Source organism: Callionymus lyra, chromosome 9 (genome assembly GCF_982586985.1).
Source record: "Callionymus lyra chromosome 9, fCalLyr1.hap1.1, whole genome shotgun sequence".
In the NCBI taxonomy this organism is placed as follows: Eukaryota; Metazoa; Chordata; class Actinopteri; order Syngnathiformes; family Callionymidae; genus Callionymus; species Callionymus lyra.
Window position 1 is genome coordinate 21111733 of NC_141826.1, and position 18292 is coordinate 21130024.

At 33.1% G+C, this 18292-nt stretch overlaps 2 protein-coding genes across 2 annotated transcripts in view; both read right to left on the minus strand.

Moving 5' to 3' along the window:
* ccdc88b (coiled-coil and HOOK domain protein 88B) overlaps positions 1-2961 on the minus strand; it is an 84295-nt gene extending 81334 nt beyond the window's left edge. The window contains exon 1 of the mRNA XM_087798455.1: positions 2806-2961. Within this exon, the coding sequence (XP_087654581.1) occupies positions 2806-2865 (60 nt within the window). The 5' untranslated portion in view covers positions 2866-2961. The remainder of the gene's footprint in view (positions 1-2805) is intronic.
* Positions 2962-7188: 4227 nt separating this feature from the next.
* Positions 7189-16929, minus strand: rom1b (retinal outer segment membrane protein 1b). Its single transcript, XM_087798651.1, has 5 exons — positions 16774-16929; positions 13112-13354; positions 12145-12332; positions 10780-11026; positions 7189-7440 (listed from the first exon to the last, which is right to left on the minus strand). Exons 1-5 carry the CDS (start codon positions 16921-16923, stop codon positions 7189-7191), a joined length of 1080 nt encoding a protein of 359 aa, XP_087654777.1. The 5' UTR covers positions 16924-16929.
* Positions 16930-18292: the final 1363 nt, after the last annotated feature.

The following is an 18292-nucleotide window of genomic DNA, read 5'->3' on the forward strand; positions in this document are numbered from 1 at the left end:
GAGACAGCATTGACTCTGACATATGATTGACAGGATAGATAAACGTCTCAATAGTGTGGAGGTGAAATACATCAACACCTGATAAGAATTGAGTCCCCGAGATACACAAGAGTCAGACATGTTTCCAATACACTATAAGTACACTTTCTAAATCTAGTACTACACACGTGATCAAGGTGCGACCAATTAAATCCTTTTAACTTTTAACATATTCAGGAAATGATCGGGATATAAAAAATAATTCTATTTAATTTTCTAATATTTGCAACAGCATCAATCAATAGTCTCATTATGTTGAGGTTTCTGCATCAAAGAAAATACATTCTTCAGTACTTCTTTTGGTATGAAATAGTGTCGTGAGAAAATACTGATAATAATTTATTTTATTTTTTTAATGATACTGAATTGACTATCAGAAGAAAAAAGTTTGCGCGTTTTTCTGGGCTTTTAAATCTTTTTAATGGTTATTTATGGTTTTTATTTCAACTAAGTGTGTGTATAATAAAAATATATATATATTATTTACAAATAACATGCAAATATTCAAAGCGTTTGGTTATTTTTAATTCAAATTGAACTTGCTATCGCTAAAGGGCATCGGTCATTAAGTCCTCCGCAGCTAAATGTACCATGTTGTTCTTCGAGATCCCTGCGAAGACTGAGGACGAGAGGATACAGTCGACTTCAGACGTTTTTAAAGTTTGGACATATTTTTGTTTAAAAAAACAAATGCAAGCAGTTACGACTTCATCAAGAGTCATGTGGTCTGTAAATTCTGGGACACCAGAGTCAAGTACTCGACAATACTACAAATATATACACATATACTACAGTTTCAGAATATATCGTATTGTTGTCCCTGTATCGTGATACGTGTCATATCGCCAGATTATTTTTGATTCTCTTATTTATTATAAATATATCCTTGTTCCTAGAGTATCACTATAAATATATCGCAATATATCAAATACCCCTGTATGGTGATACGTATATTTATTTTAAGGTTATTAGCAAAATCAAAACAGTGGTATTTTTATGTGAGGTTGTCATGATTATTAATTTATTAAGTAATTGTATTTATTTATTTATGTCAGAGTTAGTAAACATATCTCAGCAACAATAAATAACATGTTTAAGTATCTTTTATTTCACTTTAAACTACAGAAAATTGAGTCCCCAAGATACACAAGAGTCCGACATGTTTCCAATACACTATAAGTACACTTTCTAAATCTAATACTAGTAATTATAATAAGGTGCGACAAATAAAATCCTTGACTTTTAACATATTCATGAAATGATCCAGATATAACAAATATTTTGATTTAATTTTCTAATATTTGCAACAGCATCTGAGCTAGGAGCGGTTCATCAATAGTCTCATTATGTTGAGGTTTCTGCAGCAAATATATATATTATATTATATATACTTGTTACTACAGTTTCAGAATATATCGTATTGTTGTCCCTGTATCGTGATACGTGTCATATCGCCAGATTAATTTGATTATATTATTTATTATAAATATATCCTTGTTCCTACAGTATCACTATAAATATATCGCAATATATCAAATACCCCTGTATGGTAAGTAAGTAAGTAATTTTTATTTGTATAGCGCTTTTCCAGACCAGGGTCACAAAGCGCTTAAAACAATGAAAACAATATTCAATAAAGTACATACTTTAAAGGGCAAGATAAAACTGATAACAAAACTGTAGTTCCAGTGATACCTATATTTATTTTAAGGTTATTAGCAAAATCAAAACAGTGGCATTTTTATGTGATGTTGTCATGATTATTAATTTATTAAGTAATTGTATTTATTTATTAATGTCAAAGAGTTATTAAACATATCTCAGCAACAATAAATAACATGTTTAAGTATCTATTATTTCACTTTAAACTACAGAAAATACATGTTTGGGTTTCCTCATAATGACTCAAAGAGAACGGTGTAAATTAACTTAAGACGTTTTTATTTGTTCAGGCTTTTCCTTGATTTTCTGGAACTCCTGTTGTTTTATCAGTTTTATCTTGATCTTTAAAGTATATACTTTATTGAATATTGTTTTGATTGTTTAAGCGCTTTGTGACCCTGGTCTGGAAAAGCACTGTATAAATACAAATTACTTACTTACTTACTTACGTATATACTTGTTACTACAGTTTCAGAATATATCGTATTGTTGTCCCTGTATCGTGATACGTGTCATATCGCCAGATTATTTTGATTCTATTATTTATTATAAATATATCCTTGTTCCTACAGTATCACTATAAATATATCGCAATATATCAAATACCCCTGTATGGTGATACGTATATTTATTTTAAGGTTATTAGCAAAATCAAAACAGTGATATTTTTATGTGAAGTTGTCCAGATAATAAATTAATTTAATTATTTGTATTTATTTATTTATGTCAAAGAGTTATTAAACATATCTCAGCAACAATAAATAACATGTTTAAGTATCTATTATTTCACTTTAAACATACATGTTTGGGTTTCCTCGTAATGACTCAAAGAGAACGGTGTAAATTAACTGTTTTGTATTTTGAAATAAACAAACATGGCGGTTGGTTTAGGAAGTGGAAACAAAAAAAAAAGGAGAAGTTCTATGACTTGTAGATTTCTTGTATTATCCATTTATTTATCAGTAAATAATCCTATTATTAAAACTTTTAGATGCTTTAAGGTACTTTTTTTTCCCAACGAGACGTGGATGGATGTGTACAGTTTCCAACCATACGTGAGAGAATTGATGACCTTTTTTCTGTGGCGAGAGATAAACGACGTACCCAGTGAACCAGCGCACTCTCCATGAAATCCTCCATTATCTCCAGGAGCGTCTCCTCCATGGCGGCTCCTCAGGTGATGCAGCCGCAGAAAGAGCCTCATTAACGGACGTAATTCAGGCCATTTGTGAAAAACCTAATGAGTCACAAAGAGAAGCTCAAGAAGTTTTGACATTTGCTTCACTCCTCCTCTTCCTCGTGCAAACCTCTTCCTCTTGCAAACATTCATCTTCCTTCCTGTGCGACTCATTCACACTTTTTTAAACTCCATGTCTTATCAGCTCTTTATGCTTAAAAATGCGCATTAAAGGAAGCAAATAAAAGCAGTTTCGAGGGAGATAAAAAGCGTTATAGCTGCAGCATGCCCGCGGATGGCTGTAAATATAAGTGTTTGTCTTAATGTTGGAAGTTATGATTCCCTTAATGTCAATAAACGCTGAAAATGAGCTTTAATGTTGTCATAAGTTTCTTATAGAAACTAGTTTGAGTGTCATTAGAACACGGCGTGTTGGCGCCCTCTGGTGGAAATATATAAACCATTATGATATTATTGTATATTATTATTATAATAATTATATTATATTACATTACGTTACGTTACGTTATGTTATGTAATATTGTATTGTATTGTTTTATATTACATTATATTATATTATATTATATTATATTATATTATGTTATATTATATTATATTATATTATATTATATTATATTATATTATATTATATTATATTATATTATATCATATTATATTATATTATATTATATTATATTATGTTGTATTGTGTTGTGTTGTGTAGTGTAGTCTAGTGTTGTGTTGTGTTATAGTGTAATGTAGTGTAGTGTAGTGTAGTGTAGTTTAATGTAGTGTTGTGTTGTGTCGTGCTGTGTTGTGCTGTGCTGTGTTTTGCTGTGTTGTGTCGTGTTGTGTTGTGTTGTGTTATAGTGTAGTGTAGTGTAGTGTAGTGTAGTGTAGTGTAGTGTAGTGTAGTGTAGTGTAGTGTTGTGTTGTGTTGTGTTGTGTTATAGTGTAGTGTAGTGTAGTGTAGTTTAATGTAGTGTTGTGTTGTGTTGTGTCGTGCTGTGTTGTGTTGTGTTGTGTTGTGTAGTGTTGTGTTGTGTAATAGTGTAATGTAGTGTAGTGTAGTGTAGTGTAGTGTTGTGTTGTGTTGTGTTATATAATATAATATAATATAATATTATATTATATTATATTATATTATATTATATTATATTATATTATATTATATTATATTATATTATATTATATTGTTTTACATTGTATTGTATTACATTATAAAAACTATATTTAAAAAAACAATAACTCTGTGCCACAGAATGCCTGCATTGGTTCCTTTTTTGATTGTTTACTTTGTTGGTTATAATATTTCATTCTTTTATTCTGTTCTGCAAACACAAAAATTGATTGATTTTATTCCTGTACGTACTTAGTATTTATCACCTCTGCCTAACTAAAAAAAATGGATAAACAGATTGATGGGACAAAAAAGAAAGGCTGGATATTTTTTTCTGATGTTCTGAAATACTTTATTAGGCTCCAGCATAAACCCATAAAACTTGTCCGTACATTACTTCTGCGCCCTTCTCGTACATTTTCCCGATTATGATTGTTTTTGGCATTTCTTTTCTTTCTTAAATCCATCTTTAAATGTATTTTAATGATTTTGTTAAAAGTCTCAATTGTTCACCACCAAATTATTTTTTAAATTGAACAATATCTTGATATTTCATCCATTTAAAGTTCCTTTAAATGTTGATACGTGTGGATTATGTCTCTGACGTGCCGCAGTACGACTGGTCTGTGGTCAGCGAGGGTCAGACCTGCTGGTGCAGCACTGTGTGGATCATCAGGATTATCAGATTGTTCCGGAGCTGACACAATAAATGAGGTGAACGCTTCAAGAAGGTCACGGACACACAACTAATCCATCCTTTCAGTGACACACAAGTGGCACACTTTAGTCCTAACACAAGAGAGACACACACACACAACAGAGCTGTTACAAATGTCTACCTTTATTATCACCGTAATACTTCATGCTGTCGTTTTATGATTTTTCAAAGTTTGTCGTCTACATGTTGAAAAACTACGGTGGCCCAGAAGTGCAGCACAAATGTACAAACGCTGAAACAAAATAACAATAGACAAGTTATACATTTGCTTCTGTTTGTAAGTTTTTAAGTTTGTAAATGTGTGTCTGGAAATTGTAAATTTGTTTCAGCAATTAAAAAAAAAAAAAAATTCTAAGAGTTTGTAAATGTGTTTTAACAAATCGTAAATTTATTCTCAGAGTTTGACCATTTTTTTTTAGAAAAAATTGTTTCAGAGTTTGTACATGTGTTTCAGAAAATTGTTATTTTATTTCTGAAAATTGTACATTGTTTTCAATAAATTGTAATTAGGTTTGAGAGAGTGTAAATGTGTCTCAGGTAATTGTACTTTTGTTTCAGGAAATTGTAAATTTGAGAGATTGTAAATGTGTTTCAGGTAATTGTACATTTGTCTCAGGAAATTGTAATTTTGTCTCAGAGTTTGTCATAACATTTACATTATACTATGTCATGTAATTTTGTTTGACAGTTTGTAAATGTGTCTCAAGTAAATATAATTTTATTTCAGTAAATTATACATTTATTTAAGAGTTTGTAAATGTGTTTCAGGAAATTGTACATTTGTTTCAGTAAACTGTCATTTTGTGTTGGAGTTTGTAAATGTGTCTCATGAAATTCTAATTTTCTTTCAGGAAATTGTAAATTTGAGAGATTGTAAATGTGTTTCAGGAAATTGTACATTTGTTTCAGGAAATTGTAATTTTGGCTCAGAGTTTGTCATAAAATTTACATTATATTATGTCAGTAAATTGTAATTTTGTTTGACAGTTTGTAAATGTGTCTCAAGTAAATATAATTTTCTTTCAGTAAATTATAATTTATTTAAGAGATTGTAAATGTGTTTCAGGAAATTGTACATTTGTCTCAGGAAATTGTAATTTTGGCTCAGAGTTTGTCATAAAATTTACATTATATTATGTCAGCAAATTGTAATTTTGGCTCAGAGTTTGTCATAAAATTTACATTATATTATGTCAGTAAATTGTAATTTTGTTTGACAGTTTGTAAATGTGTCTCAAGTAAATATAATTTTCTTTCAGTAAATTATAAATTTATTTAAGAGTTTGTAAATGTGTTTCAGGAAATTGTACATTTGTTTCAGTAAACTGTCATTTTGTGTTGGATTTTCTAAATGTGTCTCATGAAATTCTAATTTTCTTTCAGGAAATTGTAAATTTGAGAGATTGTAAATGTGTTTCAGGAAATTGTACATTTGTTTCAGTAAACTGTAATTTTGTGTTGGAGTTTGTAAATGTGTCTCATGAAATTCTAATTTTCCTTCAGGAAATTGTAAATTTGAGAGATTGTAAATATATTTCAGGAAATTGTACATTTGTTTCAGTAAACTGTCATTTTAATTTTGTGTTGGAGTTTGTAAATGTGTCTCAGGAAATTCTTATTTCACTTTCAGGAAATTGTAAATTTGAGAGATTGTAAATGTGTTTCAGGGAAATTGTACATTTGTTTCAGGAAATTGTAATTTCGTCTCAGAGTTTGTCATAACATTTTTCAGGAAATTGTAATTTTGTTTGACAGTTTGTAAATGTGTCTCAGGTAAATATAATTTTCTTTCAGGGAATTTTATTTTCGTTTAAGGTAATTGTAAATTTGTAAGAGAGTTTGTAAATGTATTTCAGGAAATTGTACATTTGTTACAGTAAACTGTAATTTGGGTTGGAGTTTGTAAATGTGTCTCAGGAAATTCTAATTTTCTTTCAGGAAATTGTAAATTTGAGAGATTGTAAATGTGTTTCAGGGAAATTGTACATTTGTTTCAGGAAATTGTAATTTAGTCTCAGAGTTTGTCATCAAATTTTTCAGGAAATTGTAAGTTTGTAAATGTGTCTCAGGTAAATATAATTTTCTTTCATGGAATTGTAATTTTGTTTTACGAAATTGTGCATTTGTTTGAGAGTTTGTAAATTTGTTTTTCAGGAAATTATAATTTTGTAAATGTGTCTCAGGAAATTGTACATCTGTTTCAAAGTTTGTACATGTGTTGTGCACTTCTGTAAAAAAAAGAAAAACACAGTAAAAGTAGCAGAAAGTGTAAGTGTTGCTACTGCTGATCCTCCTCTAGCTACGACACCAACGACTACTTCATCCCCGGAACACATCCTCAGATGGCGTCACGCTCTTGAAACCTTGCCCAGCAGAGATGTTTGTTTTCCCCTCAGCATCGGTGGAGTGTGAATCAAAACCTGACGTTTCAAAACCCACCCTCTCTCTCTCTCTGGATCCTCAGACTCCCCTCTAGCTAGCCGGGGTCGAGGGGGCATCTTTCTCTGTGGCGTTATCATCCGCCGCCGCCGCCGCCGCCGCCGCCGCCGCCGGGTCCACCTGGCCGAACTTTAGCAGGACCAGAGCTCTGACTCTCAGGTCCTCCATGGTTTCTTTCAAGCCTTTCTCCAGCAGATAACCCTCGCTGTCGCCCTCGGGCTCCTCCAGAGCCATGGCCGCCTCCACGGACGTCTGCAGATACCTGAGGCTCAGCAGCACCGACATCTGAGGAGAGCCAGACACGAGTGTGGAGTTATTCCTTATTTTCAAGCTACCATTCATGATATGATCAATGGGTTTTTTTTTTTAATGCTGGCTCCACCAGCGTTGATAGCAAAACAACAGAAGAAAAAACCCATTTTTAGGTTTGTTTATGATGCAGTTTATAGAATATAGTTGTTCCCGAGTGAGTGGAAATGCATTAGAAAGATTCATAAATCCACGTCTCTCGTGCAAAACCACTTTGAAATCAATGGAATCTTTTTTTTATCTCAAAGAAAATGATAGTTTAACACATTTTATTGTCATCGCTTCTCTGCTTAATGGCATGTTGTGAATCTGAAGCTCGAAAGAAAATGATATCGTACCAGTTTGTAAGATAAAAACATTAGACTTTTATCTCTCATCGTTGCTCTGTGATCGACTGCAATGACTGAAAGTTTGTTCCGATGTTTCCTACGAGAGTCCGAATACCAGCGGCTTTTGTAACACAATAAACAATAACAACAACCATCGTGTCTCGTCTCAAAGTGAGTTCATCTCACCGGTTCTACTTCATGACGCGGAGGGCCTCGCATTCATTCGTAGAACCATGGTTACGCTGTGTAACCTGGGTTTACGCATTTTCGTAAGGGTTCAAAATAGTTTAATGTACATTATCTTACAGTGTGTTAAACATCTTTGAACATGCTTTCAATTTGAAACACAGTCAGGGTTATATATATATATATATATATATATATATATATATATATATATATATATATATATATATATGCATATATGTATATGTATACGTATATATATATATATATATATATATATATATATATATATATATATATATATATATATATAAATATATATATAAATATATAGCAGCTGAAATAATAAAGAGGTAAGACAGTCAGGAACACACATTTAAAAGAGGCATCTGCAATATAAAATGATATAATCATTATTTTAAAAGTATGCTATACATTTAATTAAAATTGGAACATATTGGGTCTTCTGTCCCCGTTTAAGTAAGCAGACATTCTGAAAATATTTCTTATATATTATGTAATAAAAAGGTGTACATTTTAATTGAAAACTTTGACCTAATTGGATTTACATGGGGGTCTGCTGCCCTCACTTTTCTCCCTATATCTTGAATAGTTGAACTCTGATCAATTACTTTAACACTTTTTCGGCGGCGCTTTTCCTTCTCTTTGATGAGTTGGATTTTGTGTCTTTGTTTTCTTCCCCAGTGGATCTCGTGACTTGCAGCCACGCCCGCCCTGAACTGTCTCTTTAATTTACGGACTATTGTTGGCCTTAATATTGTAATTGTTGGCCTAAGAGAAATGACTCTGGTTACACTGCCGCCATCTGCTGGACATTCGTTGTATTTGCACTATGTCTTTGTATTAAATATTATTTCTTTATTGTCATCTTAGCTTTTCGCATCTGGGTCACCTTGTTACATATTCCTTGGCAAAACTGTAATTTTGTTTCAGAGCCTGAAAATTTGTTTCAGGAACATTTTTATTTTCGTCATTGTTTGCAAAATTCTATTTGTAGATTTGTAGAACACCTATATTACCTACATTGTTTATAATTATTGCCAGTTATGCAAAAAGAAATGACTCTAAATTAAAAGATTTGCCTTTATATTTTTGTACGGTAATTAAAGCCGCAAAATTACTATTTGTACATGAACTCTCTTAAATATATATTAGAAGTGTCTGTATAATTATCAATAATATTTTTATAATCAACAGCGACTCAACAACTTTGACCCCTGGGTTCAACTTATATAGGAAATCTAAGAGAAAATGCTAATCGGCCATTGTTTTCTTGACAGACATAATTTGATATTTGTCATTTTTATTTAAAAAAAGCAGTCGTTTATGACGTAGAAGATTCAACACTAATACTTGATAATGTCAGAGACTGATCACCTCATAAAAAGAGACCAGATGATAGAAAAATACTACATTTCTGACACAGAACGTGTCTGTGTTCCAGGTGAGTAACTGGTGAATCATTATTCACAGCAGGCTGGTGTCGTCACCATGTGCCGCTGCATTCAAAGTCAACATTGACGAGCCCCGGGGCCACGTTTTAGGGACGCTCGCTTCAACCTGAGTATGAATGATCTTCCTCGGGTCGTGATAGTTAAAGAGGAAATATGATCAGTGCTCAGGAAAGACGTTGTCATGTCAACCTCTTTTATTCTGATGACTTTGTTTGGACGAATATCGGTGGCATCAGAATATTCAAGGGTTGAATTTAACTATTAAAATGTTTTTTTGTATTTTTTTACTAAAAGCATTTCATTTTTTTGATTGAATTCAATAGTTTTTATTTGGAAATCTGAATTTGTTTATATTTAATAATTTAAATAAATAATATGTGTATTTAAAGGTGTTTTTTTTACACATAGAGTTTGATGTTTTAATTCAACTAATTCCACAATAAAAGTATTTATTTATTTTAATTTATAGCCATATTTTTAATTCAATACAAAAATGTTGTCACTATTATACCAACTATTTTTATATTGAATTCAAAGGATTATGTTTAAAAGAATATTGCATTTGGAAACTTTACTTCTGGATTATTGAAATTAGAATATTGAACTGTATTTGTAAAAATATATATTTCATGTTGGCACAAATAATAAAAAATATATATATATATATATATATATATATATATATATATATATATATATATACTGTATATATATATATATATATATATATATATATATATATATATATATACATATAAGGTAAGGTAAAACTATATAATTTAGAATGTTTATTTTTGAGTTATTGGAATTAGAAATTAAAATGAACTGTCTAAAAATATATATATTTCATATATTCATGTTGGCACTTTTATATCAAAATCTTATATTGAATTTAATGAAAACATTGAATTTAGAACATTTATTTTTGAATTATCGTAATTGTAATATCAAGAATTGTATTTTTTGGTGGGGGTTTGTAATTGCATTTTTCAATTTAAAAAAACCAATTATAGCCTTTTAATATAAAGATTATTGGATTCCGTTATTGCAAAAGAAAATGTATTTAATGCTTAAAAAACATTTCAATCATAAATTGAATATTAAAAAATGTTAAATTATTAAATAAAGACTAATTCTACCTTTTAATACAGAAACTAGTGAATTTAATAATTCTGAACAAATGCTTAAAAATGTCTTAAAAAGTTTCAAAATGTGTCATTTTGAATTATATATATATTATATTATATTATATTATATATTCTGATGTGTGTAATATACTTCCTGAGCATTGGAACAGGAGAGATTTCTTAAATGTTCTGACCCACCTGAATGATGATGACGGACAGAACGCCAGGCCCGGTTGAGTTCATCAGGCCCATGTAGTAGTCGATCAGAGCCTGCCTGCAGCCCCTGCTGTACAGGTTGAGCTCCTCCGACTGGTACTCGTAGTTGTAGTGGGCCTGGTTGTCGGTCAGGTGGTTCTGCAGGCAGGGTCGCGGGGAGACCGGGTCGCAGCAGCTGAACGGAACCCCGTCCAGGAGGTAGCGACCGTCCACGTTGCTGCGGATACGACTGGAGTACAGAAGAAGAATTTAAATACTTTTACTATGACCTTGAAGGAGCAGATCAAAAATATTTAATTATACAGTATATAATAAATGAAAGTACATGTTTATCTTTATGACTCATTCATCCACTTCTACCCATATAAATGATCTTTATTCTTATATTTTTAGAAGTAATTATTGTATACTAAGTATAGTTTAAACTTGACATTTAAAAGGAATATATTTTAATAATTTGAGATTTTTCTGATCCTTTTATCTGGAAGTTTGTTTATTAATTCATTCATTTCTATCAGTAAATATCTCATCCGCTGGTAAATTAGTTCAAATATATGTATATTTTTAATAAATGTTAATGATAACTAACAATTCCTTAAACTTAACCACATTAATTTAAAAATAACTGGGATTTTTGTACGATATAGTTAATTTATATTCAGTTTTGGCCAAAAGATACAACATGATTTAAATTCTTGTACAATTTTACTCGATAGATAATATACTTACATCCCTTCTTGTTAAACATTATATATATCTTTTTAATTTTAGAGTTTTAAACTCACGGTATGTGGCGTCAAAGGTAGGATACATTGCAAAACTCTGCTCTATAACTTTCTAAATCCAAACTTTACATAGAAAGCATTAATTTGCGATCATTGTTATGAAGCCTAAAGCGAACCCGTCGCTCGCGACTACTACACGAGACTTTCTGAGTACTGGGTATTATTTGTGTTTCTTCTGCACTCGTGAGAATGTGCCACAAAACCACTAGATTGGTTTGAACCGTCAACCTTTTAAATCGTCGGTTCACAGAAACCATTTTCCTCGAGGCGTAAAAACAAAGTCGAGAAATGGATTGCGGTGTTTTCTCTCATCCGTTCTCAACCTCGCTCCCTCTCACCGCTCATTGATCTCGACTTCTGGTGTCTGTTTACTTTTGTTTTGCATCTATTTATTTCCTTTTCATTTCAATGCCAAACGCACTTTTTACGACTTCTACGACCTCCAAGTAAATTACTTTTTTACTTTTTATATTCCTTATTTGTTTTGCTTTTCCGCTTCCTTCCCATCGAGCATGTCACTCAATGTCGTTACGTTATCCTAAGATTTGAAGCCTGTACTCACTCCTTGACGTCCTTGGAGGTGAAGTCCAAGTATCGGTTGCTGACCCACTGCACCTCGAACCAATCTTTGAAATTGGTGTTTCCACAGCAGCGAAACTCCATCTGCAGACGATCGATGGTCTCTTTCTGGAAGCAGCGTCCGGGTACGTCCGTGTCTTTGTAGAACCGGATTCCGTTCCTCAAACCCACCTGAATGTGGAGCGATAACGTCATAATTCAAGGTTGAGTTTGGTGGAAGCCTTCAGAGTAAGATCACTTAACAGCTTGTGAAACTGCAACGAAGATATAACAGCGAACTAACAGCTCTGTGCTTCTAAAACGTTTCAGAAAGACATGTAAACTCTACTTTCTCACTTTTACACAACTAATATGTGTGACTTTAAACCAGGGGTGTGTCCCAAAGTGTGCCCTTCTGCGCTTACACTTAGTATTTTGAGTGCAAAAGTGCGTCCCAATAATGTAGTGCACAATGCGCACTCAGAAAGCCAGAAAATTGAGTGTGGATCCATGGACACTTTCCACCCTAATGGCCGCCATTTTGGTGTACATGACGCTAAACAGAAGATACGTCTCTGACGACGCGTTCTACCACAAAACGACACAACAATAACAGTAACAACAAAATGAAACACAACTTAATAACTTGTGTCAATTGGTGAAAAGTGCTGTCAAGAGTCGGTGATAGTGTTTCAACAACTGGTTGCGATCATCGTTACAAAGTAGTAGAAGAAGGAGCTGCCGAGTCATTTCCTGTAAGTGTGTAGCAACAGCGTTTGATTTGAGACAGTACTACACTGTCCAAATTTGAGCACTGCAAAAGAAAGTGCACTATCTTGCAGTGTACTGTAAAGCAGTGCTCTTAGAGAAGTGTGCCATTTGATTCACAGATCTGATGTCAACACACATCAGAACATCTTCATAGACCATTTTTCTCTCGCTAAAGTCCCACCATCGTCCCACAAACTGACCTTGAGCGACTCCTCCAGCGACCCCTGCAGGATGTAGCTGAGCACCACGACTGCCATGAGAAGGTAGACGAGTGTGGAGGCGACGGCGAACCAGGGCAGCAGAAACATCTTCCAGCGCGGGAAACGACTGGCGTCCAACGAGTCCTGGCACATTCGGCCGGCCACCCAGTTGGTCCCGATGGAGGCGAGGCCCACCAGGATCAGTATGTTTGGTACCAGGTGGATCTCCGAGTTGTCCATCACCTCAAGGGTACAGAGAAGATGTGGATTATTGTAACTTTTCTTTTAATTTAAATATTGACATTGGAAAATTATCTTAAGCCCCGCCCACTGAAAACACTTTTTCTGGAGATGAAATCTTGTTGGTACCATAACCACGCCCACTCTGCTGTGGTTGGTCAAGCATGCAGGTTTGTCACCGCACATCATCAATCCAGGAAGTCTCCACCTCCAAGGGACTCGTTGTATAAACAAAGTGGGGCGTGATTACAGCTGGCTGGAGGAGGAGTGAAGCCATTATTACGTCATAACGGACTCCGCTCTCATAACCTCTCGTTCGCCCAGATTTCAGACGAAGTTCATGGTCAAGTTGAAGGACTTACTGCATCTTGGAGAGGAAGACTTTAACATTTCAAACATGTGAGTCAGGAGAGTCGGGTTTTCACGTTAGTTGCGATTGAATCTTCTTGACTCAGTTGAACACAAGTGTGTATGTTTGTCACCTCATTTCAAACACCGCAAACACACACATCAACAATATGGTTTTGGTTCACGGCAACAACAAAAAAGTAATATCCTGACTGGAAATAAAAACCATTTGGGAGATAAAGCGCTAACGGAATTTACCACTAGACCACCTGTGATGTTAACCTCAGAGTATTCTCAAGCTGTTGTTCTTATTTTTAGCAACTCTAAAACAACGAAAACAATGTCGTTCACTACAAGGTAGGGAGTCATTCAAACGAATACCGTTTCCCTTAAAATTTTCCTTAATCTAGCTGAAACTCCACAAACCCTGCATTGATTGTTTTATTATTATATTTTTTAAAGGTACAAAGTGCAAATATGTTGAAAACTTTTCAAGTTATTTTGCTAAAGACAGACAAATGATAATTATATAACCTCCTTGGCAGGGGTAATGAGAGATAAGCAGTCAATGCTTACTACACGGTGTGATCTGTGGATTGTCTTGACTTACTTACTTACTTACTTACCTACTTACTTACTTACTTATTTACTTACCTACTTACTTACTTACTTTCTTACTTACTTACTTAATTAATTAAATACTTACTTAAATACTTACTTACTTACTTACTTACTTACTTACCTACTTACTTACTTACTTATTTACTTACCTACTTACTTACTTACTGTCTTACTTACTTACTTAATTAATTAAATACTTACTTAAATACTTACTTACTTACTTACTTAATTAATTAAATACTTACTTAAATTAAATACTTACTTACTTACTTACTTACTTACTTACTTACTTACTTACTTACCTACTTACTTACTTACTTACCTACTTACCTACTTACTTACTTACTTACCTACTTACTTACTTACTTACTTACTTACATACTTACTTACTTACTTACTTACTTACTTACTTACTTACTTACTTACTTACTTACTTACTTACTTACTTACTTACTTACTCACTTACTTACATACTTACTTACATACTTACTTACTTACTTACTTACTTACTTACTTACTTACTTACTTACTTACTTACTCACTTACTTACATACTTACTTACCTACTTACTTACTTACTTACTTACTTAATTAATTAAATACTTACTTAAATACTTACTTACCTACTTACTTACTTACTTACTTACTTACTTACTTACTTACGTACTTACTTACTTACTTAATTACTTACTTACTTAATTAATTAAATACTTACTTAAATACTTACTTACTTACTTATTTACTTACTTACCTACTTACTTACTTACTTACTTACTTACTTACTTACTTACTTACATACTTACTTACTTACTTATTTACTTACCTACTTACTTACTTACTTACTTAATTAATTAAATACTTACTTAAATACTTACTTACTTACTTACCTACTTACTTACTTACTTACTTACTTACTTACTTACTTACTTACTTACTTACTTACCTACTTACTAAGTTACTAACTTACTTACTTACTTACATACTTACCTACTTACTTACTTACTTACTTACTTACTTACTTACATATGTGAGGATTTGGGTTTTTAAAAAAAGGAGAATTTAAATTCATATTTTCTGAAGACTGCACATTTTCTATAATCTTCATAATATATCTCAAGATGCAGTCATAGCATTGTTAGGTAACCTGGTAAACGACACATTCATGATCTTAAGCTAATAGTTTAAATAAAGTTCAAATCGAAAACGTTCAATAAAAACAGCACCACACTACTCTTGGGAGCTGTGATACTGAGGTTTGGAATGACTGAACTGGTTCTTTAGAAATGTTATAATACCACTGGAGCTTAGAGATTATACTTATGGACGACCTATAAATAACTACATCGACTGGTTATCAATCTCCCGTCAAAGACAACCTCACATCCTTTTTTTTGTCGTATGATATGGTCGAGGACTTTGATCTGGTCTGGAACATGTGGATCCAGCAAAGCAGATCAATAAAGGGCATTTTTAAATGTGTGATCAATAACCCCGGAGGTACAAAGTATCTAATAACCCAATGTGTACAGTAGGTTTTCCCCGGAGTACCCGAGGAAACCATGTGAAGTAGAAGTTAGAATTAGTTATTATTTTTGTATTAGTAATGTTTGTATTATTATTATAATCGTCATGTATTATTGTTTTTAATATGTGTACTGTATGTCCTAGTAGGCGGAAAAACTCAAATGATTATAAAGTAATTATTTTTGTATTAGTATTATTTGTATTATTATTATAATCGTCATGTATTATTGTTTTTAATATGTGTACTGTATGTCCTAGCAGGCGTAAAAACTCAAATGATTATGAAGTGATTATTTTTGTATTAGTATTATTTGTATTATTATTATAATCGTCATGTATTATTGTTTTTAATATGTGTACTGTATGTCCTAGTAGGCGGAAAAACTCAAATGATTATAAAGTAATTATTTTTGTATTAGTATTATTTGTATTATTATTATAATCGTCATGTATTATTGTTTTTAATATGTGTACTGTATGTCCTAGCAGGCGGAAAAACTCAAATGATTATAAAGTAATTATTTTTGGATTAGTTAATATTTGTATGATTATTATAACCGTCATGTATTATTGTTTTTAATATGTGTACTGTATGTCTTAGCAGGCGGAAAAACTCAAATGATTATAAAGTAATTGTTTTTGTATTAGTATTATTTGTATTATTATTATAATCGTCATGTATTATTGTTTTTAATATGTGTACTGTATGTCTTAGCAGGCGGAAAAACTCAAATGATTATAAAGTAATTATTTTTGTATTAGTATTATTTGTATTATTATTATAATCGTCATGTATTATTGTTTTTAATATGTGTACTGTATGTCTTAGTAGGCTGAAAAACTCAAATAATAAAATACAGCTTCATGAAGAAACATTTCTTGTGTTAAGAAAAGTGAACAAATGTCCCTTTTATTCATTTTTTTTTTTACCTCTGACCTCCGGAGCAGCTCGGTCTTCAGGTAAATCCCGAGGGTCGAGATGAAGGCTCCACAAACCACCGCCAGCCAGGACAGGAGCCACAAGCCCTGAGCGAGACGCACCCGCCGCTGCTGCGTGAACTTCATCTTCAGCACCACCATGACTCCACCGACACGCGCCGGGTTTTTTACTTCAAAGAAGAAGTCCTCGCCGAGAGCGAGAGGGCGAAGTGGACGACAAGATGTCCGTCGGAAGGAGCTTCGTGGAGATCTCAAGGTCACCCTGGAGGGTTTTGGGTTTTGAGCCGAGCTCAGGTAAGATGTTCCAGTCGTAGGAGATCAGCGAGTAGATCCTTAGGAAGGTCGGTGCAAAAGAGTAGCAAAAACTCTTAAAAAGAAATAAATATTGATGGTATCAGATCTTACATTTATAAAATTAAATTTGAAAAATGTAAATTCCAAAGTTTCACTTCGAGGTCCCCTACTCAAGAAGAGAACCAGGAAGTTCCTCCATGTGATGTCATTAAGTGGCACCCCAAAAAAAAGACCCCCGAGAGCCCCCCTAAAAGACCAAATCCATGGTTAGATGAAAACAGGGACTGGACGACGGTGAAAGTTTGGAACGTATAATCCTCCATCGGAGTCGCTGGGATCCTATTAATCCAGGGGCCAATGAGAAAGGAGGACAGTGTCTGCTCAGCAAACTTGTCCCGGCTGGAATATCACGACCGCTGGACTTACAGAGACGTGGCCACGATAACTTGTATTTTCGTCTTTAATGTTGAGGAAGCGTCATTAGAAAATACTGTCTTTGTCTTAGATTACTCATTCGGAGCATGAATGAATTGCCGTGAGCACGAAAAGAGAAATAAATGTAAAATAAGGGTTAAAAAAAGAAGAGGTATTTTTAAGTTAAAGTAAATTAACAATGAACGCTGGTTTGAATTATTTGTAAAAAGATGTTGAAACTTATACAGAGATACGGAGTTGCCTGTAAAGGGGGGCTTGAACCTGGATCAGAGGGATTATAGAGATGTGCTAACTATTCATGACAGCTTGTGTCATAGCTTTACTTTTAGATTTATCCATCTATCTATCTATCTATCCATCCATCCATCCATCCATCCATCCATCCATCTACCTACCTATCTATATAAAGCTCATGCGGGCCATAGAAAATGACTTGGCGGGTCAGATTTGGCCCACGTGCCCTCTCTAGAGAAGGGTAATGAAAGTTAGTTGGGTAATTGGAGTAAAAAAAAGAGTATTTGGGATAAATCAAAGAGAGTAATGGACAAACTTGGATGTAGGTGAAGAGGAGAGTGAAGGCAGGGTGGATTACAACTGTAACATAAAGAGCAGAAGCCAGAGGGGAAAGATAGATGAATAGGTGGTGTAAAGAGCGATAGAAATAAAGTTTTTTTAGAAAGGAAAAGATGGGAAATGAGATCATTAGTGAATATGTTGGACTGTCAGACATGTAGAGAATAAAAGTAGAGTAAATAGACGAAAAGAAGAGGAAGATACTCAA

Coding starts and splice junctions, on each gene's coding strand:
- rom1b (XM_087798651.1), bottom strand. CDS start 16,923: ATGGTGGTGCTGAAGATGAAGTTCACGCAGCAGCGGCGGGTGCGTCTC. Junction 11,027..12,144: donor ACCTCCAAGGACGTCAAGGA/GTGAGTACAGGC, acceptor TCTGTACTCCAG/TCGTATCCGCAGCAACGTGG. Junction 7,441..10,779: donor TGTCCGTCATCATCATTCAG/GTGGGTCAGAAC, acceptor GGCTCTCCTCAG/ATGTCGGTGCTGCTGAGCCT.